The sequence below is a fragment of the Zosterops lateralis genome (assembly GCF_965231275.1).
Source record: "Zosterops lateralis genome assembly, chromosome: 22".
NCBI lineage: Eukaryota > Metazoa > Chordata > Aves > Passeriformes > Zosteropidae > Zosterops > Zosterops lateralis.
This window is the reverse complement of record NC_139782.1, coordinates 3,625,464-3,648,363: the sequence shown is the minus strand read 5'-3', so window position 1 is coordinate 3,648,363 and position 22,900 is coordinate 3,625,464. Positions and strand designations below refer to the sequence as shown.

Below are 22,900 nucleotides of genomic sequence, written 5' to 3'. Positions count from 1 at the left end.
AAATAGTCAGAGCATCTGTCTGGATTGCAAAAATGTCCCAATGTTTTAAGGCCAAATACAGAAGAATAACATGCTCTGGCTGGACCTTATAAAAATCAACACTTGCAATAAGCCCGAGCTCAGTGAATGCCTATGGCATTACCTGGACTTTGGGGCAAATTATGGGAATATGAGACATCCCAGACTTTAAATTCAGGATGACTTCCATTCATCCCAAACTGGTACCTCTGACCCATCACCCCCATGAACTTTCTAGCACAGGAAAGGGTCTCACAAGCAGGATTTGTGCCCTACCTGTACAATTGGATTGTGCAAGTTCTTCTGTACCGGTCCAGGACTGTCCCCCTATGGCACAAGGAGATGGATCCATTGAATCAACCCTGATACAGCCCCAAACCCTCCACCCCCAGGGCAAAAGGCAACGTTTGTGCAGCTGAACTGCAGTGGGGCTGGGATAAACCAGCACTCCAGGTCAGCCAAGCCCCAACCCACCCCCTATTCCAAACCCAGTGCTGTTTTGGGAAGTGCAGACCCCACGGAACCCCCAGAGCCCATCTCCCCAAAGGAGGGGATCACAGCCCCCACAGTCAGGCCCTCACATTGCAGAGCGAGTGCGTTCGGTGCCGGGGGGAGTTGATGTCACTGGGCGTGGACGACCGGTCGCCCTCAGCCGCGGAGGCGTCGGAGATGATGGACGGCTGCCGGGAGTGGCAGGGGCTCACCCTGACCGCTGCGGGAAACAGGGAATTAACACCACCAAAGATAAAAGGTGCACTTCCTGCAGAAATGTATCTGAATGGCTTAGGCCACAATGTGCACCAGCCTAACCGTCTTTAGTTAGTCTCGTCAGAGCTCTCAGTTTGTCAAGGTTACTGGGACAGAAAACAGTGCTAAATTAAGAAAGAAGAGCCTGAGAAAGAGAATACCAAGAATGCAAGAACTAGATAAAGGAGGCCTGATGTGGTGATGGACTGTGACCAATCACATGTCCTGAAGGATAAGTGCTGAACATGTGGACAGTGTAGAGCCTCCAATCAAATAATGCGTGATCATGTGAACAGTTGACTTAGAATATATAAAATATATAGAAATAGCTTAATGTAAAATATAAAAATTATATATTGACAGCTGACTTAGAATATATAAAATATATAAAAATAGCTTAATGTAAAATATATATATTGACAGTTGACTTAGAATGTATAAAATATATAACAATAGCTTAGTGTAAAATATAAAAATATATTGACAGTTGACTTAGAATGTATATAATATATAAAAATAGCTTAGTGTAAAATATAAAAATATAGATATTGACAGCTGACTTAGAATATATAAAATATATAAAAATGGCTCAATGTAAGATATAAATAGACAATTGACTTAGAATATATAAAATACATAAAAATAGCTTAATGTAAAATATAAATATATATATTGACAGTTGACTTAGAATGTATAAAATATATAACAATAGCTTAGTGTAAAATATAAATATATATATATTTACAGTTGACTTAGAATGTATAAAATATATAAAAATAGCTTGATGTAAGATATAAATATATATATATTGACAGTTGACTTAGAATATATAAAATAGCCTAATGAAAAATATAAAAAATATATATATTGACCATTGACTTAGAATATATAAAATATATAAAAATAGCTTAATGTAAGATATAAATATATATATTGACAGTTGACTTAGAATATATAAAATAGCCTAATGAAAAATATAAAAATATATATATTGACCACTGACTTAGAATATATAAAATATATATAAAAATAGCTTAATATAAACAATAAATGGCTTCCCATTGGTTGGTAGCCCAGAGGTCCTGAACTCCCGCAATCAACTTCCAAAACCATATTTGGGCGAGGAGCAGTTTTGACCATCTCCTTCCCTCCCCATGAGGGGTTTGGCCCTGATAACTCCCCACATCCTGACCCATGGGGTGCCCACCTTGCCGGTCGGCCGAGTGCTGGGGGTGTGAGTGGTAGAGGGTCTGCTGGCTCTGCCGGATGGCCGCGGTCAGCGGGAGGTCGGCCTGCATCACCCACTCCTGGTTGCCGTTCAGCACCGTCTCGCCCGGCATGGCCAAGGAATGGCGCTTGGGAACGTCCTTGGTCAGCGTGGCCAGGGACTGCTTGGCCTGGAGAACGACATGAAGGTGGTGGTGGAAAACCATGTGAACATCTCTTGGAGCAGCAGAACAAGCAGCAACACGCTGCACAGCAAACCCACTCTCCCAACTGTGCCACTCCCCGTGCCAGGGATATCAAGTTATTTTTGAGTGATGCTCCCTGTGCCAAGGATATCAAGCTCTTTTTGAGAGATGGAATATTTTCCTCTCATTATTGCAGTAATGCAACCATGATACAGTCTTACACGTGGCCAGAGTGTAATGAGCCCTGTGAAGATGTATCAAGTCTGAGGGTTGACCTGCAACCTCCCAGAGTGGCTTAATAATATTGCCAGATGGCTCCTTGGGTGTGTTTTGTAAAGCAAAGGTTTTAATAGAAGAGAAAATAACAAACAATGCAGGAACAAAAGAACAAAAGTCATGCACAGGTGCCAGAGAAGGATCTGACACCTGACTAAGACACCTCAAAAAAGTACCTGAGTTCCTTCTTAAATACTTAATATTTTAGGGGGGCTAATTTGACTTGCTGCCAATAGAAACAGCTACAGGTTTTGGGAAACATTTCCAAAGCCCAACCAGTGCCCCTGTGCTGCCACTGGGTCAACTAATGGTGAATGAAACACAGAAAGTTCTGGTGCTTCTCCTTCAAAGTCATGGGTGTTACAGAACCCCCTTTTCCTTGTTTGGAAACATTTGTTTGAGCGTGGAAATGCACTGCTACAACACCACTGCAGCAAACACTCAGATATGTATCAATTAACCAGCTCACCATGGCCAGCTCGGCCTCCAGCTCCTTCATGCGGTTGTCCTTCAGGTCGAGCTGGGAGCGCAGGGCGCTGGCGTGGTCCGTGGCCTCCTTGGCCTGCCGCCTCAGCTCCCACTTCTCCCGCTCCAGGAGATCCTTCTCCTTCGCCAGGGCTTTCACCGCGTCCTCGCTCTCCTGCCGGGACACGGGGTGCCCATCAGGAAGGGAAAATCCATGGGCTACTAAAGACCCCCCTGTCACAACCCCCTTGAGGACCACCCAACCATGAGAGCCCTGAGCTGGCAGGAATGTCAACCCTTTTTGGGGAGATCCAGAATGCAGCCAGTCTCCAAAAAGAGTGTGCACTTGGTTAAAATTACCTCAAATCCCCCAGGTCTGGCTCTATTTCCTCCAGTGTTTGTTTAACCTTAACCTGCTGTGGTCCATCCCAACTCCAGCAAGAGCCCAGCTGGGGCTTTAGCGGGATTTTCCCAGATTACAAACCAGGTTTTTTCCACACTCAACCTGCTGCCTGGCCTCTGTGCCACGAGTCTGTGGTGCTGGGCTCTGCACTCACTTTCCTGTGCTGCTCGTAGTTGCGGATGAAGTCGCGGAGCTGCTCCTCCCGGCTCTCCAGCGTGGCGTACAGCTGCTGCATCTGGCTCACCAGGTCTGTCTTCTCCCCCTTCAAGCGCTTGCGGTCGGCCTTCATGGCTGTGGGAGAGAGGGTGACTCCAGCATAGGAGGCCAGGCAGCCCCTTGACTCCATCTCTTTTATTTTTCAAGGAAAAAGCACCAAAGTTACAGTCCTAGGGGCTGGGCTGGCTGGGAGAAGATATCCAATTCACCCCCATTGCTGCGCCCCTAGAAATGCCCATCACGTCATCACTGTGGCTTCTCATCACTGCCCATCCTTCCAAGGGGCAGCTCAGACCCTGGAAAAGGAGGTTTGGGAGCAAAACTGCAGCCTCAGCCTCGGGGCCTGGTGCAGGAAAACCTGCTGCTCCCTTTCCAGGATAAATAAACCACAACTGGTTTATTTTTAGCAGCGAGGCGGATTCCAGAGCGCTCCCACGGGCCCGGGGCACGGCTCCCTGAGTGTCCCCTTCCAGCTCAGGGATGCCGTGTTGGGATGAGGGGATGGAGCAGAGGCATGTGGGATGTCATGGGTGTTTCAACAGCCCTGAGAGGAACCCAAAACCTTCATGTTTTCCCTCCTCACTGCACCAGTGAGGGATGCTGGCTGACCACCAACCCCGGGGCAGCTGGGGAAGGCTGGAAATCCAGGGAGAATCAGAAATCTCATGTAGGAGTTTTGGTCACTTCTGTACATCAATGCTTTACCCAGAACTGAACCTGTCCCTTGGCAGTGCTGCAGAAGTGCCCTGTGGCTCCCTGCTCCAGATACACCCCACCAAAATAATGCCCAGTTTAGGAATCAGATCACAAATATTTAGTTAATATATTCCTGCTTTTCCACCCTGAGCAAGTGCTGCTCAGGGATGCCATGAAACATCCCCTGCCCCTCCAACTCTCCCTGCACTCATTGTATTGAATCATTGACTCTTGAAAGTTGTTGTTTGTATTATCAAAAAAATCCTAAATGCCCCCAAAACTCTGCAGGAAAAAACAACCCCAAAGCCACCAGGGGCTGTGTACACTACAAAAGATGCCAAAAGATGATGCAGCATCATGAGTGGGACCTGTCTCCATGCACACATCCAACCTTTCTCCATGAGATTACAGAAATCACAGAACTCTCTATCAGAGTACAGAAATCAGATTACAAAAATCACAGCTTTGTGAGTGGGACTGTCTCTATGCACACATCCAACTTTTCTCCATCAGATTACAGAAAACACAGTGGGTGTTTCAGCCCACGCTGTGTTTTCTACTCCCTGTAATCAGTCACTTCATCTGGGGGGCTTAAAAGGTACCTCTGGGCTCCTCTCAACACATGGGGATAAGATGAACAATCAATCAAGGAAAGGAGGGGGTTTGCAGGTGAGAGGAGAAAAAGATGGGGGAAAAATCAAACTAAATAGTGGAGAAAGAGGGAGATGCTTGGGACTATGGAGATTTTTATCTGTTAAAATCCATGAGATGAAACTCTTTGGACCAACTCTTCTGCCATTAAGCACTGGAGATAAATCAGAACACCGAAAACCAGAAAATGAGGTAGGAAATGCTACAAAAAATCACATTGTCCTGTGACAAGGAGCTCCTGGGAGTCTTCCTTGCCCACTTCAATGAACATAACTCCTCCTGGGACAACTCTGCCTCTTCCAGGACTTCCCTTACTTTTTTCCCATTTTAGGAAATTACTACAGAAATCCTCTAAAAACAATCACAACCACACCCATGTCTTTGAAAAAGCCCTTTCCCGCTGCCTGTGTGTCCTTAACCACCACTTTCCCCTGTCCAGTTCTTTCACAGGAACTAAAAACTTGGTAAAAAAGAAAAATTAATTATAAGTTGACCGAACCATACTGGGGTGAGATCCAGACCCCAAAGACACATATATATCTATATATGTAAAATTTAATTTCCTAAAGGATACTGGGAGGCTCTTATAAAAGTTTAAGTCACATTTGCCAATCTCTGATGCTGGAGGCGACACAAGAATCCTAATGAATTTAATTAAATAGTGAGTCCCCTATAGCATACAAACTCCTTTAATTAGTGGCAGTGTTCACGGCCCTTAAAGATTTACAGAAAACATTTAATCACTTGCCAATAAAATAAAAAAAAGAAAATGCTCTGAAGTACTAGTAGAAGAAGGGTAACTATCTCCCAAGGTTGAATTTTGCATTGATATACAAATATTTACCAATATTTATGTCAGTGTGTCAAAAGGATTATGAGGTTTGAGTATTGAAAAAGCAGATTTTTTCCTATTAACTCAACAGGACAATTTACCATTTGTTGCATTTATTATTTGAGAGATTTGCTGAAATTAGCACACCTTTTTTTTTGCTCTCCTCTATTACTCTCCTTCCTCTAAGAGTGATTAGCTCCTAAGCTTAAATAAGATTTATCAGTCATTTGAGAACTTCATTCCAAACCAAATTAATAGGAAATTAATTGAAAAAGGCAGGAGAAAAATAAAAAGTGAGGCAGAAGTGAGCTGCGAGGGCTGCCAGCAGCTCCTGGACCGAGCCCCACTTACTGCAGCAGCTTAATTCATCCTTAGCAAACAAGCCCAGCTAATTACTGGGTCGAGGAAAACGAGCCTTTGCAATCCATGGCCAGCCAAGGAGGGATAAAGCAGATTTTCCCTGACTATCAGGGCCATCTGAGGAGGTGAAATGGCTTTTTCCTTTAATCTGCTGATCCAGGGCCAGGTTTCTGTATCCCAAACCCCCACAAGTATCCAAATGAACTCCCCCAGCCCATCGGCACAGTGGGCTCTGGCCAAGCCCCTGACCTCTTCATAAACCCAAGAAAAGAAGCAAGAAATCCTAAACCCAGGCCACGAGTGGAAAGTACTTCTCTGACTTGCATTATTAATTTTCCCCTCCCCTCCAAAGCACATGGCAGAAGGAGAGGGGGGACCCAGCAGCCCCCCGTGGACTCGGCAGCTCAGCACCGGCTTTGGCAGCAGGGGATGGGGGAGATGGGCTGGGATGAGCTGGGTGAATCCCCCCAGCTCTCACCACCATCCCCACCTGCACCAGGTCACCCTGCCCTCCTGTTATTTGAGCTTCCACCTCCTGCCACTCGATCCACCCCTCAGTCCTTTGGGAGAAGAATGATGGACACAGAGATGTAACGGGACCAGCCCCGTGCTGGGCTCCTCCTGCAGCCAAAACAATTAAAAATCCACCCCCTCAGCGCCTTTTATTCCCAGATCTGTGTGAGGAGCCAAAATCCAGTTGCTCCACTGGAGAGGCACAGGCCTGTCTGGGACAGCAGCAGGGCTGGAGCCACCCAGCAATGCCACCACCCCATGGCCCCAGTCTGATCTCACATCCAACAGCTTCCAGCTGGGAATTAGCTCCTGTATCCTAAACCCAGGCATTTCCCCCAAGGATGGGGGCTGCTCTAAATACTGCCTGCCCTCTTTGCAATTAATAGTATCAGATTAAGGGGATATCAATTACAGAACATCCTGTCGTGGAAGGGATCCACAAGGATCACTGACATCCAACCCCTGGCCCTATGAGGTGGAGGCCCCACCATCCAGCCGAGGTTCCCTTGGAGGACATATGAGTAATAATTAGTTTAACTACCTTGATTATGTGATATTAGATGAAAAACTACTGTTTGAACCACAGAAGCAGCATCTCTGCCCAGTCTGACACTCCTGGGATGAGGCAGCAATGCCCAGACACACACCAGGGCACTGGCAGAAGATGCAGCACACCCTTGAACCCTAAAGAGCAGCTTCTCGTGACTCCCATCCACTTCTAAGTCCTCTCACCCCACACAATGTGAATTTTCATGCCAGGAAAAGAATCAGAGGTGACTTTATCAGTTACTGAATCACACACTAATTTCTAACACACGGAAGGGCATCCTCGGGGAGCAGGGCTGGAACCCCAGGGATGCCCCGTGCAACAGCAATGTGCAAACCCATCCTGTCCTATTAACATTGACTTAATTTCTCCTGTTTCTTCCTCGCAGCCATGAAATCCAATATTGTCACCATGACTAACCCATAAAATCAGGATCTCAGTGCTGCTCCTTGCTTTGCAATTAAAGAGGCACGTGCAGTCCCCAGGGCAGCTGTCGCCAGCAGGTAGATCCTGATGTTGAAAACATCAATGTTTTGTGGTGTCAGGCAGAGCCAGCACTCACTCCTGGGTGTGTGGAGGTACAGAGCAGGCAAGAAATTAGAGCCCAGTGTCAAATCTCAGGAAAAAGGCAAATTTCAGGTGAGGCAATTCTCCTTGGGGGAGTTTACCTGGTAACAGCCAAGGGCTTTCCAAACCTGACCCAGAAGTCAACAAGGTGGTGAATGACTTCTGAAAACTCCAGGTGAGTCTTTAAAGGAGAACAACAGGTTTTCTGTAGAGATCCATATCCTTAGAGTGGAGATGGCTCCGTTGGCTGGGTCCATGGTGGGACATCCATCAGTCAGGACATCCATCCAGTGGGACACCTATCTTCTGGGACACCCATCTGCCAGGTCACACATCCTTCTGGGATATCCATCTGTTACAGCCCCCTTCTTCTGGGTGATCCATTCACTGGGACACCTGTCCACACATCTCTTTGTTACCCAGCCCCTCATGGCAGCAAGTTGAGGGTGCTGTGGGTCTCTGTAGGAGGCTTTCCCCAGTCCAAATGCTATTCCTGGGGAGTCACAGCTTTGAGCTGAAGGTGAGGGAGGCAGGAAACCAGGCTACAACCCATTTGTGGAGCAGACAAGAAGCTGGTTCATGCCTTTCCAAGCAGCAGGCAAGGCCAGCCTGAGGTTTCCACCCTGGCACTCAAAAATGAAACAAACCAGGTTTGCTCTCTGTGTGATAATCCCGCAGGCAAACTCCAGCATATTGGATAAACCTTCCCAGAAATGGGGTTTCTGCCATCAGCCCATACACTCATGGATGTCACCCAGCCAAGAGGCTCCTGGAGTCCCCCAGGCACTTGGGCACAGTCCCTGCCCTCAGCAGGACCAGCAGTAATAAAGCTGTCTGCAACTTCTCCCATCAGGGACTTCCACACCAGAAATCCAGACCACATCCACACCTTTCCAGCCAGGGGGAAATAATGACTGCTCTAATGCTGGAAGCACAATTCAGAGTCCCAGCCATGGCTGAAGAGGAGAGGGCAGTAGGACGTAGCACTGTGGGATTTTAATTGGATGTTAGTGGATTAAAAAAAAAGTGCAAGAGATGGAATTAGCCCAGGAAAAAGTGGAATAAAGATGCACAAAGCACATGCTGACAGAAATAAAGAAACTGGTTCAGTTGCTCTTGCAGAGCACTCTGTGCTGGGCCAGACCCCTGCTCCTATCCTCCACAGCAAGGACTTGTTAGCACGGCACAGGGAAGATGCAGCACAGGCTTATCAGCTTTATCCCTGTGCCAAATGCTGTTGGCAAGGGCTGGAAATGCACCTCCAAAGGGGGACAATGAACCCACCCTCCACGGAGACCACCACAAACAAAACCCTGTGTGGTTGTCCAAAATAAAGGCTCTTAAAAACTGCTGGAGCCCCCGACCAGCAAACTCTCTCTGCCTCCCTCTGCAGCATGGCCCAGCCAAGCCAAGATCCATCTGAACCAGCTGCGCTGCACTTCCAGGCTCAGAGCCAGCAATGATGACAGATTTCCATATAATTTATCTGCTAATGACATTCCACAGGACCCACCACGGACTGTGGGCTGCTGCAGGCACAGGGATGCTGCAGCCAGTGCTGCTGGATGTGGGGCAGCCTTTGGTGAGGATGTGGGACTGGGGATGCAGGAATGCAGGCTCTGAGGAGGAGCTGCTCTTGGGAGATGCTCTGGCTGCAGGACACAACTGACACAGATCCCTAAACTACATGGCCAAGTTTCCCTGTGCTCCTGGCAGGGCTTTATCCTGCAGTTCTTTACTACAGAGCCATGATGTCCCCAGTGTGTCCATCAGCAGATCTGTCTCCCCTGGCAGACACCAGTCACCAGACACTGTTTTCCCTCCATTTTTGGCTACATTTCTCTCTGGACAATTTTTCATGGAAAGGAAAAAGGATTTTTTTTCCCTCTGCAGCTGCTGATCTCGTTTTCAAGTTATCCATCTAAGTCACTGCCAAGCCTGCTCTGCTGCCCAGAGCCTCCAGATCCAGCCTGAACAATTGTCGCAAAAATCACAGAAGCTTCTTAATATTGCAGGACAGGGAAGAAGCATCAATTGAGAAAAAGCTTCTTTCTATGTGCCCATCCAAGTGGCAACTGAGATTCTCTCTTCCTAGCCACCACACTTGCAGACAAGTCCTGGAAAACCAAGCTCAGAGGCTTGAATATTGCCAAGTGAAAGCCTAATAAAACCTCAATACTATATTCCTTAAATACTCACAATTTTCAAGCCAAACTCATTTTTTCTCTAGACTATCCTCCACAGAAGCACATACGACCTCACTGCAGCTTTTGAGATGACTTCTTACTCTTATTCTTTTTCTAACTAGTATTTTAACAGTTCTCTGTTTCTACATTTTGCACTTATCAGCACTTCCCTTCCTGCCCCATCCACATGGAGCAAATATTCCCTAATTACGGTTTTTCTCCTCCAATTACAGTTCTATAAACCCAGGGCATTTCCTGCTGCCTGAGGCTGCACTGATGGTGTTGGGGGAGGCAGGATTTTGGAGCTGTTTGGGCTGTTGCTGATACAAAGGGATGTTTCTGTACATCAGAGAGCGATAACAAAATTTTCTGAAGTCCTTTCCCCAAACACTGACTCAGCCCATTTCCCTGTGCCTCGGAGCATCCCAAACAGGGGGAGACGCAGAGGCCCCACAGCTCCCCACGTGCCTCTCAGCCTGTGAGCCTGAAAACTTCTGACAGCTTCTCCTCATAATCCGCAAACACGAGCTGACAAGTGCAAGTTACACTGGCTGTGCTGGGGATTTGAGATGATATTTAGAGCCTCAGCGCTGCCAGGGTTTGATGGGTGAGAGCCTTCTCTGCTCAGGATCATCCCCTGGCCCCAGCTAACAAACCATCCTGCCTGGATTTATTGGCAGCTTGGGTTTAGGGTGGAAAAGCTGCAATGTTGTATTTTGCTCCACACACCCACAAGTCCCAGGGCTTGCTGTGCTGGTGAGGAAAGGAGAGCACAGCCCTGACTGCCACAAAGACCCCCAAAGGCAGGGGTGAAGGAAGGAGGGGACCCTGCAGTCACCTGGAGGTAGCTCCATGCGGGACAAGGAAAGTTGCAGCCATCAGGAAACTCACAGCTCCCCTCCTACAAGTCTGAGGGGCTCAAATCCAACCCAAACCCCACCTCCAGCTGCATTTCAGCTGCTGCCTTGGCTCTACTCTACAGCTGTGGAGAATTCCTTTGCAGTGCTGCAATCAGCCCTCACATCCCATTTCCCAGCCCACTGCTGCACCCCAGTCCTTCCCAGCTCCACACCAGCCCTTGCCAGACCAGGAGAGCAGGGAGGTCCCAGGGACACCAACCCCCACCAGGACTGCCTGCAGACTCCCAGTGAAAAGCACAGCTTTCCTCATTAATTAACTTTTTGGTAAGTTGAGGGTGCTGCAGCAGAGGGAGGTGCAGCCCTTACCCTGCAGAGCCTCCTTGGCCCGCGCCAGCTCCTGCTCCTTCTGCGCCAGCTGCACCTTCAGCTCGGTGGACGAGAGCACCTCGGGGGACTTGCTGCCGTGGGTCTCCTCCAGGTCCTTGGTCAGCATTTCCTTCATTTGCCGGAGCAGGTGGACCTCCTCCTGCAGCTGGGCCACCTCCTCCCGCAGCAGCGCTGGAGGAAGAGGACACACAATGTGAGGAAGTGAGCGACGGCTCCCGGCACAGCCCCTGCTGGAAACTCCAACCCCGGGGAAATGCTGCCGGGCTGGCCCCTCCCTGCTGGCTCTGCACAGCCCAAAACCTGCACCACGGACTGGGGAAGGAGGAGGATGGGTGGGGAAGGCACTAGGAAGGAGGTGGGGAGTCTCTGCTTTGATGGAAGTGATGGCTTTGCATTGAAAAAATAAAAATAGATGTTAATATGTAATAGTGATGGTGATGGCTTCTGCATTAAAAAAATAAAAATAGATGTTAATATGTAATAGTAATAGTAAATAGTAATAGTAATAGTAAGAAGAAACCAAGAAAGATTTTCCTATCCCAAAGACAGGGCTGGTCTCCAACAGTCTCCTAAGCTCCCACACCTCTCAGCTCTGCCTCCAGCCACCCACTTGCTCAGGGCACACTCAACAAAACCACTGTGAGACTGGAAAAGGGAAGATGACGCTTCCATCCACAGCTCCAAATCCTGAATTTTGCAGATTTACACCCAGTGACTGCTCACTCCTCCAAGCAGCTACACTGCAGGAGCATCCTGGCAGAACCAGCTGGGATCCCCTCCACAGCAGGCACTGGAGAGAAGTTCCAGTACCTTGTTTCCTACAGCTGCACCCACGGTTTAGTGTAATAAAGTGCTTTTCTGCTCTTCCCACATTGCACCCATCACCCTCATCCTGCAAAACACTTTTGGGCTGTGCAGGTGCTGCTGCAATCCTCCCTCCAAGTCTGGCTTTGCTTTCTCTCCCCTTTAAAAACAAGTGGAGAAAAGCCCTTTTGCATCCCAAACTGGCTTATTGATTTCATAGAATCATGGAATGATTTGGCTTGGAAGGGACCTTAAATACCATCCAGTCTTACACTCTACCATAGTCAGAGGGTAAGTCAGTCTACTTCCCACTAGACCAGGTTGCTTTAAGTCCAACCTGGACTTGAACACTTCCAGGGATAGGATATCCACATCCTCTTGTGTTGCCACCGTGGACGCGGGGACAAAACATGACCCGTATGAGCACACACGTCACAGTCACCCGGAAAATGAAACAGAAACGAAACCCAAACACCTCCTCATCAAACCACCCTGGCTGTGCCCTTTCCCCAGTGCCCCTGTGCAGCAGCGAGCCTGGAGGACACCAACTGGGCATGGAACAACACAAGGATTTCCCCCTTGGCTCTTCCTTGGGTCCTGTGCACGTGCAGGGGCCGCTTCCTTTCCGGGAGGTGACGCCGGCGGCAGGACAGGGAGAGGCAGCTCCCCGCTCCCGGCAGCTGCACCAGGAAGGCATAAAAATCTGCTGCACATACTTGAAATGCTTCCCGAATGAAAACTGGCAAGGCCCCATTCTGTAAATTATTTAGCAATAAAGTCACTAATGAGGAACAGTCGAGCTCCGCGCTGGGGGGGCGGGTTTGGTGCAGCCTGAAGAGTTTTCTTGAAATCCGTGCAAAAAGCAAGAACTGGAGGAGGCCAAGGCCAACAGGATCTTCCCCAGGGGATGGAAGAAATGCAGCGTGTCCCCTCCAGCCTCTGGGAACCCGGAGAGGATGTGAAGGGCTCACACATAGTGGAGTATTTACTGTGCAAAACCCACCCAGTGCCTTCCCCAGGCACAGAAAGTCCCCTGCAGCCCCACAAAATATCCCTGGCTGCAACAAATAGCTTTTTTTTTTTTTTTCTTCCCCCCACTAATAAGTCATTTTCACCTTTCCTTACATGCCACTTCACCAAGGGCTGTTCCTGGGAAAAAAAATTAACGAGCAGATGAGGATGGAGGCAGGGCAGGGCAGCCTGCACTGATCCCGATAAGATTCCTGTGAATTGCAGCATTTTGGTGGGAACCAAGAAAGTCCCCACATGGCAGGAAGTGATCTGGGAAACAAGACCAAGGACAGCCAGCCCGGGGGGAATTCTGCAGTAAAAAAATCCAGAGGGGTCCTTGGGCATGGCCCAAGGTGCTATAATGCACTGCCCAGTGCAGCTCTCCAAAAATGCCCTGATCCCCTCTGGTCAAGCACTGAAAAAACTGAACAGCATCTCTCCTCCGAAACAGGCAACAAGGGAATCTCATCCCCACTTAGTACTCAGCTCCTGATTCAGGCAGAAACTGCTGAAGGATTAAAATCTGAGATCTATGAGAAGCTACAGATGTAATCTGGAGAGAAGCATGCAGCAACATGCTCCCCACGCTGCTGGCTGCAAGCCAAAGCCTATGGAGAACCTGAATTATTGATCAGTCATATATCCAAAACTGTTGCTTTTTTCTGACATATAATTTGAGATATACATATATATATGTATCTGTAGAAAAAAGGATTATGCTTTGCAATATATAGTTATTTGCTACATATATATTTTATATATATGGCAAAGTCAAATCCGGTTTAAATATATATATGTATAAAATTGGAAAGCACAATCCATGCAGGCAGGGTTTGATAGGAAAATCCCTCTTTCCAACTCCCTCTCAGGGCTCCTGCCAATGTCATGGAATCACAAACTGGTTTGGGTTGGAAAGGAGCTTAAAGCTCATCTTGTTTCACTCCCTGCCATGGGCAGGGACACCTTCAACTATCCCAGGCTGCTCCAAGCCCTGTCCAGCCTGGCCTTGGGCACTTCCAGGGATGGGGCAGCCACAAATCCTCTGAGCACACATCTGTAATGACACTCATGTACAGGATTTCCATCTCTCCAATGCTTCCCCTGGTATTTTGCCCACCAAAATCACACCAATTTTCCACCTCAAAGCACTTTCCCCTCCCCAGCATGGAGCGTCTGCTCTCCATCACTCTCCTCCAAGCTTCCATCCCACCTTTCCAGCACCTCCTGCTCTCAAGGGTCCTATGGAGAAATCCCATGTTATTGGCATAATTTGCATTAAGAGACTCGGCTTGAAAGGGAAATTTTAGCTTCATTTTAAAGCAGGGGGGAGAAAACTCCTTGCTGCTCTGCCAAGTTTAAGTACCTAAATAAATGACCTGAAACACCCTGTTTGCAGGCAGCTCTTAGTGATCGTTACAGGAAAGTTCCAATAGCTGGGAAAATGGGGTCAATTATTCAGGAACCTCATTTCAGCCTCTATTTCTTCCACATACAGATGGCTGAGGGAGGATTTCCATGTAATTCCTATGAGCTGGATGGAGCTGTGCCTCTATTTGAAGCTGCAAAGGAATTTCAAGTGAGCATCAGCCCTCTCTAGCAGGGACCAGGGATCAGTGCCCCTCACAAGGGACTCCACACACGCCCCCAACATGATGCAAAAGCAATCAAGAGAAGAGAGTATTTTTTAAAGGCTTTTTTTTTTTTTTCAGTTCACTCTTGCAAGCATCACTGTATCAGGGTACAAAGTTAAATCTGCCGTTAGGAATCCCCTCATAAATGCAACAACCTCAATGTAAAAACCTTCCACAACACTTTTCCCCCAATATTTTTGTCCCTTTTAAATTTTCTCTCCTCTTTTTTTTTTTTTTTTTTTTGGGTGGGGGGGAAGGGAACTTGGGTGCCTTTAGTAATTCCTGACCACCCAGAGGAGAAGGAGGTATTGCCTTGCATGGACAAGCCCCATCACTCATTCCAACCCCTTCCAAACCTGCTGCAAGTGGGCAGAGATGAAGCTAATGCACATTAAACATTTCCCAGACCAGCTGATGAAAACTACCATTCCCACTGAAATAATTGGCTGTTAATTATATTTTAGCTGATCACATTAAACTTCCATGACACTGCTGGATGCTGCATCCTTTATGCTTCAACCACTGATGGGTGTTAACAGACAATGCCAATGAGATTTTAAAAAAAAAAAAAAAAAAAAAAGTGAACATCTCTAGACAGCATTTGGGGCTGAAGTTTCCACTCCTGCTCCTGCAAATCCCATCTTGGACTCCTCTGGGCAGCAGACCAACCCTCCATGCAGCAGCAAAGCTTTTTACTGGCCTTGGAACAGGCATCACTTTAAAGACATCCATTTAAAAGCCTTTTTTTTTTTCATGTAACTCAGCTGACACGATTGCTGTACACGCATTTCTACCTTTGGAGGGGACATATTAAAAATGGATGCAGAACAAATGACGAGGCTCGTGAGGGTGAATCAGTATCTCAGGTGAAAGCCGCATTTTGTGCCGCTTTTGTGAGTTTGATGGTGAGATGGTTTTTGCTTTGCTGGGCACAAGTCAAGGGTGAGTTTTTATCCAGAACATCAGCAAGATAAATATACATGTACACACACCTCTGTCCTAGGATGAGAAATGCAAGGGTCATAAAGAACTTTACTGGAAAAAAAAAAATAAAGATTCAAGAGTCAGGGATGAGCTGGGTTTGTATTTTAAAGAGCATCTCATCACCTCTGGTTTTTAAATAGCTTCTTAGCTTGGGACTTCCCCCGTGCAAAGGTGCAGGAAGCTGAAGAGTGACTTCTGACAAGGGTTCTGAAGTGACAGGACAGTGGGGAATGGCTTCCCACTGACAGAGGGCACACTTAGATGGGATATCAGGAAGAAGTTCTTCCCTGTGAGGGTGGGGAGGCCCTGGCACAGGGTGCCCAGACAAGCTGTGGCTGCCAGGCTGGACAGAGCTTGGAGCACCCTGGGGTAGTGGAAGGTGTCCCTGCCCATGGCAGGGGGTGGGATGAGATGGGCTTTAAGGTCCCTCCAACCCAAACCATCTGTGAGAGGACCCAGCTACTGCCACTGCCCAGGACTTGCTGGGGCAAAGCCATCACATCCAACCTCTCCCTTCAACACCTGGACACCACGATGGACTCAACTCACAGCGGCTCAAAATCAGCTCCCTCTTCACCCCACAGCATCACCTCCTCCAGGGGACAAGCACAGGGACCTGACAGTTGTAAATCACCATTTCAGCCCAGTCCTGCTGTGCATCCCAGGCACATCCCTCAGTACAGTCTGCAGCCCTGTGGCACACCATGGCCTCAGAGCTGTCAGCCACCCAGTGCTCCCTCCTGGTGGGTACCAGGGTGCTCAGCAGAGCCTCTTGGGTTAATAAAATGAATTTTGGCTTTGCACACCTATCTCTTAATTATAAATAAGCTTTTATTTCCAGCCTGTGCTGTTGCTGCAATGCTACGAGTGAGCTGTTGCACCTGGCCACAGACAATCTATAAGAACTTCAGGGTAAAGTTCTCACCCAGTGAGAGCAAATCCTTGCAAACACCACTTCTGAGCATTTCCTGAGTTGGACACCAGCTTGTCCTCTGTATCCCCACACAGTCACAGCTCCAGGACAGGACCCCCAGCCCCACACACACACTGACCCATGCCCCATCACCCGGCTGGGGCAGGATGTACACACACCCCCTACCTGCCAAGTTACCCTGGCATTCCCCACCCCAAAAACAAGGATTATTTCCAGCATGCAGCCTCTGCTCTGCCCTGGCCACACGCTGGGGGGTGTCTCACAGTGGATGTAAGTAAATAAAACCTCCTCCAAACCCCTGTGCAGGCACCAAGGGTGAGCAGAGGGGCTCGGGGGGCCAGGCTGGGGCTTGTGGGGGCTGCCAGGAGCACACGGGGCAAGGAGCCCCAGGGCAAAGAGCCCCAGGCCGGGAGGGGCTGCGACCCCCGCGGGAACCCCGGGACCGGCTCCGAGCCCCCCGCCAGCTCCGGGAGGCAGGATGGGCTATGGGGCACCGGGATCCGCCCCCCGGCCCTCCCCAGCCCCTGCCGGGGGGACACTCAGCCCCTCGCCCCTGCCCCTGGCTGTCCCCTGGGCGTGGGGACAGCGCGGCCACCCCCCCCCACCCTCCCTCCCTCCCCCGGCCCCGGCGTTGTTTTGTCTCTCCCAGGAGGAAGCGAGCTCCGAGCACAAAGCGAGGGGAAGGAAAGCCGCTCACGCCGGGGCTGTGACCCCTCTGGGGACCCTCCGGGACCCTCTGGGAGCTTCTTACCTGCGCGGGCCGGGCGGGGGCACAGCGCCCTGGCCGGAGCATCGCCCGCCGCTCGCCGCGCCCGCCCGGGCGGACAATGGGCCGGGCACCGGGACAGCGTCCCCCGCGCCTCGTTCTCCTCCTCCCGCTCCCAGTTCATGGCGGGGCACGGCGGGCCGGGGGCCGGGGGGGGTCCCGGCTGGCGGATCCGGCCCGGGGCGCTCGGCGGGCGCGGAAGGAAGCGCGGCCAGCGGTACCTGCGCCCCGAGTGTGACCTCCCGCCGCCCGCCTGATGTCACGGCTGGGAGGAGGAGGAGGAGCGGCTCTGCCCGCACCGCACGGCCCGGGCGAGCGGGATGGGGCCCACAAACCTCCCCAGGAGCCCCCTCAGGAGGAGCCCTGCAGGAATCCACGGCGGAAATGATTCCCGGCTGGAATCGCCCAGCGCACACCCGGCGCCCCCAAAGCCACCGCTGTGGGGACACCCGGCCCGCGGCACTGCGGGAAACTGAGGCAGGAGGGAGGCGAGGCGGCCCCGGTGCAGGGCAGGGCTCGGGCCAGCCAGGCAAACAATGTGCGGTGTATTTTTCTCGCAATGCAGTTGTTAGTTATTTTATACGGGATGGCGTGAGCAGAGACAAAGCAAAACCTGTTCAGAATGCAGAGATCACCTGCCTTTCCGTGAGAAAAGCCACATGAAAACACACCAGAAGGACCAAAGTCTCTGGGACCCAGCACACCCGTATGGCTTCTCCAGAGAATCATTAAGGAAAGACTTCCAAGATCAAGCCCAGCTTTTAACCAAACAGCACCACGGCCACTAAACCACATGGCACAGTGTCCCATCTGCTGGGTTTCTGAACACTTCGAGGGATGAGACTCCCCCACTTCCCCTGAGGAGCCCATTCCAATGCTTCACCACTCCTTCAGTGAGGAAACATTTCCTAACACGAATATTTCTGTTCCCTGTGGTCCACGGTGCACTATTACCTGCCTGGGCTGCCTGTTTCCAAGCTCTCCACAGCAGACCTGCTTTATACATTTTATTCAACAGCCAAAACGATGAAGAAGTGGGCAGAAGCCCTTTGGGTTTATGAATTTTTGCCTGTCTCCACACTGTTACCCTCCCAGCTGCTGGTGTGGGGATGCTCTGGGGGCAGCCCCCCACACCTCTTGCTCTGCCCAGGAAGCAGCGCTTGCACAAAGCTCACAAAACACACTCCAAGACAAAAAAAACCCCCACCATATTCCACTTTACAACAGCACCAAGCCTCTGGCAGGCACCCAGCCGCAGCATCTCAGGCATGGGGAAACTGAGGCACACCCCGTGTCCAGGGGCTTTGACGCTTTGGGGAAGTGGGTGACAATGTAACAGCGGGAGGGGTGAGCTGTCCTGGCTGGGAAGGAATGCACCCACGGCCAGGGTCAATACACCAGGCTGTCACCCACCCTGTGACCCTCCCAGTGTCCCCTCCCTCTCCTGTTCTTCCTCCCAGGGCTCGGGCAGGCGAAGGGAGTTGGTTTTGTTGTGCAACAAGCAGCAAACTCAGCTGCGGGCAGGGCTGGCACGGCTCTGCTCCCACGGCCCGGCATCACCTACCTCAGCTCCGGGAAAGCCAGGAAAACCCTGCGTCACCTCCTGCCATGGCAGCCTGTCCGCACAATTCCCTCGGCGGGGATCAAGTCACAGCCCGCCCGAGCCGCCCGAGCCTCCCCAGAGCCGGGAAGCACCGCGGGCTCGGGGCACCTGCGGCTCAATCCTGCCCTGTGTAACCCCAGAGCAAAGGGGGCCCGCTGAGCTGTCACGGCACGGGAAGGTGCTGAGGTGCAGTGCCCGAACTGAGAGGGAGGAGAGTGTGCACGTCACAGGCATTGCACAAGGCCAGAGCTCTCCTTGGAGCCTCTTTCCCTGGCAGAGCAGCCCGGTGAGCTGGGCTGGGCTCAGTCCTCACTCCTGCTGACTAATAGTGGCCCGGCAGAGTTACTCACATCCACAGCTCAGCTGCTCTTTGACCCGGTGATGGACCCGCAAGGATTTCCCTGCCCCTTTTCCCTTGTGATTAATGACATGGCAAAACGGTGCTGCTCAAGTCAAACCTGGCTCATGCAGGTTTGTGAGGTGCTGCTGGGCTCTGGGCACTGAGTGTGTCCCTGTGACAGGCAGCATCACCCTCTGCCTGTGGTTAAATTGGGGTTGGGGCTTGGTCTCCTCTCCTTGCTCTGGATGAAGCCATTGCTGTGTGCCCAGTGATGGTCCCTCAGCCAGGGGGAAGCTGAGGCCAGGGAGGTATTTCTGTCCCTGGAGTCACTCCCTGTGCATTCAGGCTGCTGCTGGTGCTGGGGAAGGTACAAGTGCTGGTGTCATGCAGATGGCTCTGGCCCTGCATTCCAAACTGGCCAGCCTCCTTCAGCCCTCCTGAGCCAAGACACTTCTTCTGGGCCAGGAGAGACCCTTCCCACCCAAGCCTGGCTCTGAAGGTCTCTGCAGGCTGATCCAAACTTGCCAAGCCCCATCAGAGCACAAACCTGCATCGTGTGTCCCATCTCCAGCTTCCTGGGCCTGGAGGTCTCACCAGGGTTATGGTTCTGAAGCAAAGCAAGCTACAGGTGGTCACCACCAAAATTTGTCCCAACTCTGCCAAAAATCCCAAGCATCACCCACAAAGGCAGGGCCCAGCAGAGACTGGCAATACAGGCCAGTGGTGGAGTCCGCAGTCCTGAAGAGATTTAACAGACATGAGGATGTGACATTTGGGGACATGGGTTAGTGGCCTTGGCAGTGCTGGTTGGACTGGATGATCTTAACAGAGCTTTTGCAACCTTGATGATCTTATGATTCTGTGAAAAAGCAACTCAGCTTCAGCACTGCTGCTCCAAAGGGAACAGCTCTCCCTCCCTGCAACACGGAACAGGAGCTGATCAAACCCACTGTGACATCTCTGTGATATCTCTGTGACATCACAGTGACATTGGTGTGATATTGGTGTGATATTACTGTGACATTGCTGTGACATCACTGTGACAATGCTGTGACATCAGTGTGACATCAATGTGATATCAGCATGACATCCCAGTGACGTCAGTGTGACATCACTGAGACATCATTGTGACATAGCAATGACATCACTGTGACATCACTGTGACATTGGTGTGACATCAGTGTGACATCGCCGCGGCATCTGCATGACATCACCGTGGCATCTGCATGACATCACCGTGACATTGCTGTGACATCGCTGTGACATCGGCATGGCATCGCCATGACATCACTGTGACATCAGTGTGACATCGTAGTAACATCGCTGTGACATCAGTGTGACATCGTCGTGACATCGCTGTGACATTGTTGTGACATCTGTGTGACAGCAGTGTGACATTGCCGTGACATCAGTGTGACGTTGGTGTGATATCACTGTGACATCCCTGTGATGCCTTCAGACAGGAGCTGGCCCTTTAGAGCCACATTTGACCTGAAGGACAGAGCTGTCCATAAAAACCACGGGAACAGAAAAATCTGGAGAGCTCATACGAGGTCTCCTGTTTCAAAATGCCACCTGCTTCCTGGAAAAACTCCCTAAAAACTTCTCTCCCACGGCAACAGGAACCCCCCTCTCCATCCCCCTCTTTCTCAAAATAAAGATAACAGAGTGAGGACATGTTTCAAAACAGAGCTGATTTCTTTTTTCCCCCTGGTTTTTCTTTCAAGGAAAAACTTCTCTCAAAAATGACAGATTTTTGTCAAACATTTCACTCATGACAAATTGGCATTGTCATCGAGGAGAGCACTCGGCTGGGAATTTCGGAGGCGCTTCGGGAACCTCCATCTGCTTCTCCTGAGTTAAAATCCGAGGCGGTGAGGTTGGAGAACTTCACATGTGAGGCAAGGATTAATTAACATCGATCTGGCTCCAAAAACCAGGGGCGGTGAGAGTAATTTTCATTGAGGAACTTGGCACCGCTTTGCACCTCCTCCTCCGGTGCTGCCGGAGTATTTTAAGCTCCTGAAAATCACACGTGCATCACCAAGAGTTTGTGCAGTTATTAATGAAAGCCTCAATAGAGAGAAAAATCTTAATTTTTTTTGTTAGCTCCCTACCCAGGCCATACACAGCAACTTTCCCCCTCTTTAAAACAGCATGGCAAAACTGTTTTAAAGACACAAAAAAGCAACGGGGAAAGGGCAAACATCATCATATTGGTTCCAATCTCATTTGGTACAACTTCCTGAGCTCATCACTGTTATTTCCATTGTGTTTCTTAATTGTGTTTCTTAATTTTTTAATGAGGATTATAGTTATCATCACAGACATTTTATGTCTAACTTCTGGGCTCTTTACAATATTTTCATTCAAATGCTAAAAGGCTGTAATGAGGCTAAGATAATGGCCCGCAAATATAAATGACACAGATCAGAATAGGGGGAAATTGGTTAAAGAGGAAAACAAATTATCCAACATAATTTGCATTCAAAGACAGTAACTGGTGAAAAAAATTTGATGTATTAACAGAGAGGGAGGTTTCACCTGGCACCTGAACCCAACAGAACCTGCTGCGCTTCTGCAACATCTGGATCCAGCTGCAAATGTCAGTGACTCCTCCCTGCCCTCCCCAGCTGTGCCAGCGCTAATGAGGCGAGGGACGGCTCAGGCAGCTGCACGTTTGTGGCTGTGGAGGGACAGGGTGGGCATCGATCAGCAAAACGTGAGTTCTGCGAGAGCTTTGAACCGCTGAACCCCACCAGAATCAATATTTTCCTTTTTAAAACAATGCTGTGGGGAAAAGCGCATCTCATATAGATTCAGCGTTATTCTGGGTTTTACATTATTCATTGAACCTCATCCCATGTCACGCTGCAGTGAATATATTACCATATATGATGATACAAAAAATTACATGACTCCTGCAAATACCCGATAAAGTGTCAGGCTGGGCTGCTAAAGGAGCTGCAATCACTCATTAGCAACGTGTAATTATACTGCCACGTGTTGGGGTTGTGCCTGTGCCACCAGTCACTGTACAGGGAAACAGCAGGAAAATAATAATAATAATAATAGCAAAATAATAATCAGGCAACAGTCAAAGCTGTGTGGTGGGTCTCAAACTTTGGGAGATATTTTCTTGTTGAAGCCTTATCTCCCCCGCAGCACATCCAGGAATGCCACTGCAAGGCCACCAAGGGCCATGGTGTCCCCAGAGCCTCCCAGTTCAGCCACCCCAGCAGGGATGTCGGGGAACAGGCTGCACGCAGAGAAATATCAGGAAAAATGGGAAGTCTGTCAGGAAAAGTTAATGATTTATCCCTGTTCATAAATGTGCTGCTGTTTCTAAAAATGGCTTTGCTCAGTGTCATGTGTGATTGGAATGAGGCTGAAGGTGGGCAGCTCCACTCTGATATTGGCCACTACCTTTATAATCAGGTATTATTGCCTTTTAAAATTTTTTTTTTAGGCTGCCCTGGAGTTTCTATTGGTGTCTTCATCAACCACTCCACCTATATACATATATATACATATACATATATATATATATATATATATATATGTATATGTATATATATATGTGTGTGTGTATTAGGGAATTCAGTATAGAAAATAGGTTTTTATGACACCCACACAACCTGCTGCATTCATCAACACAACCATAACTTATCCAAACCCCATTTCTTTACAC

The 22,900-nt window shown here is 49.5% G+C and overlaps 1 protein-coding gene across 5 annotated transcripts in view; it reads right to left on the bottom strand.

Annotated features, from left to right (window-relative positions):
* KAZN (kazrin, periplakin interacting protein) overlaps window positions 1-22,900 on the bottom strand; it is an 87,307-nt gene that overhangs the window by 2,384 nt on the left and 62,023 nt on the right. For all 5 annotated transcript variants that reach the window (XM_083876884.1, XM_083876881.1, XM_083876883.1 and 2 more), the window contains 6 exons: window positions 11,116-11,307; window positions 3,476-3,612; window positions 2,923-3,093; window positions 1,973-2,162; window positions 600-730; window positions 295-345 (listed from right to left, as the gene is read on the bottom strand). In XM_083876884.1, coding sequence (XP_083733010.1) covers window positions 295-345; window positions 600-730; window positions 1,973-2,162; window positions 2,923-3,093; window positions 3,476-3,612; window positions 11,116-11,251 — 816 coding nt within the window. In that variant the 5' untranslated portion in view covers window positions 11,252-11,307. The remainder of the gene's footprint in view (window positions 1-294; window positions 346-599; window positions 731-1,972; window positions 2,163-2,922; window positions 3,094-3,475; window positions 3,613-11,115; window positions 11,308-22,900) is intronic.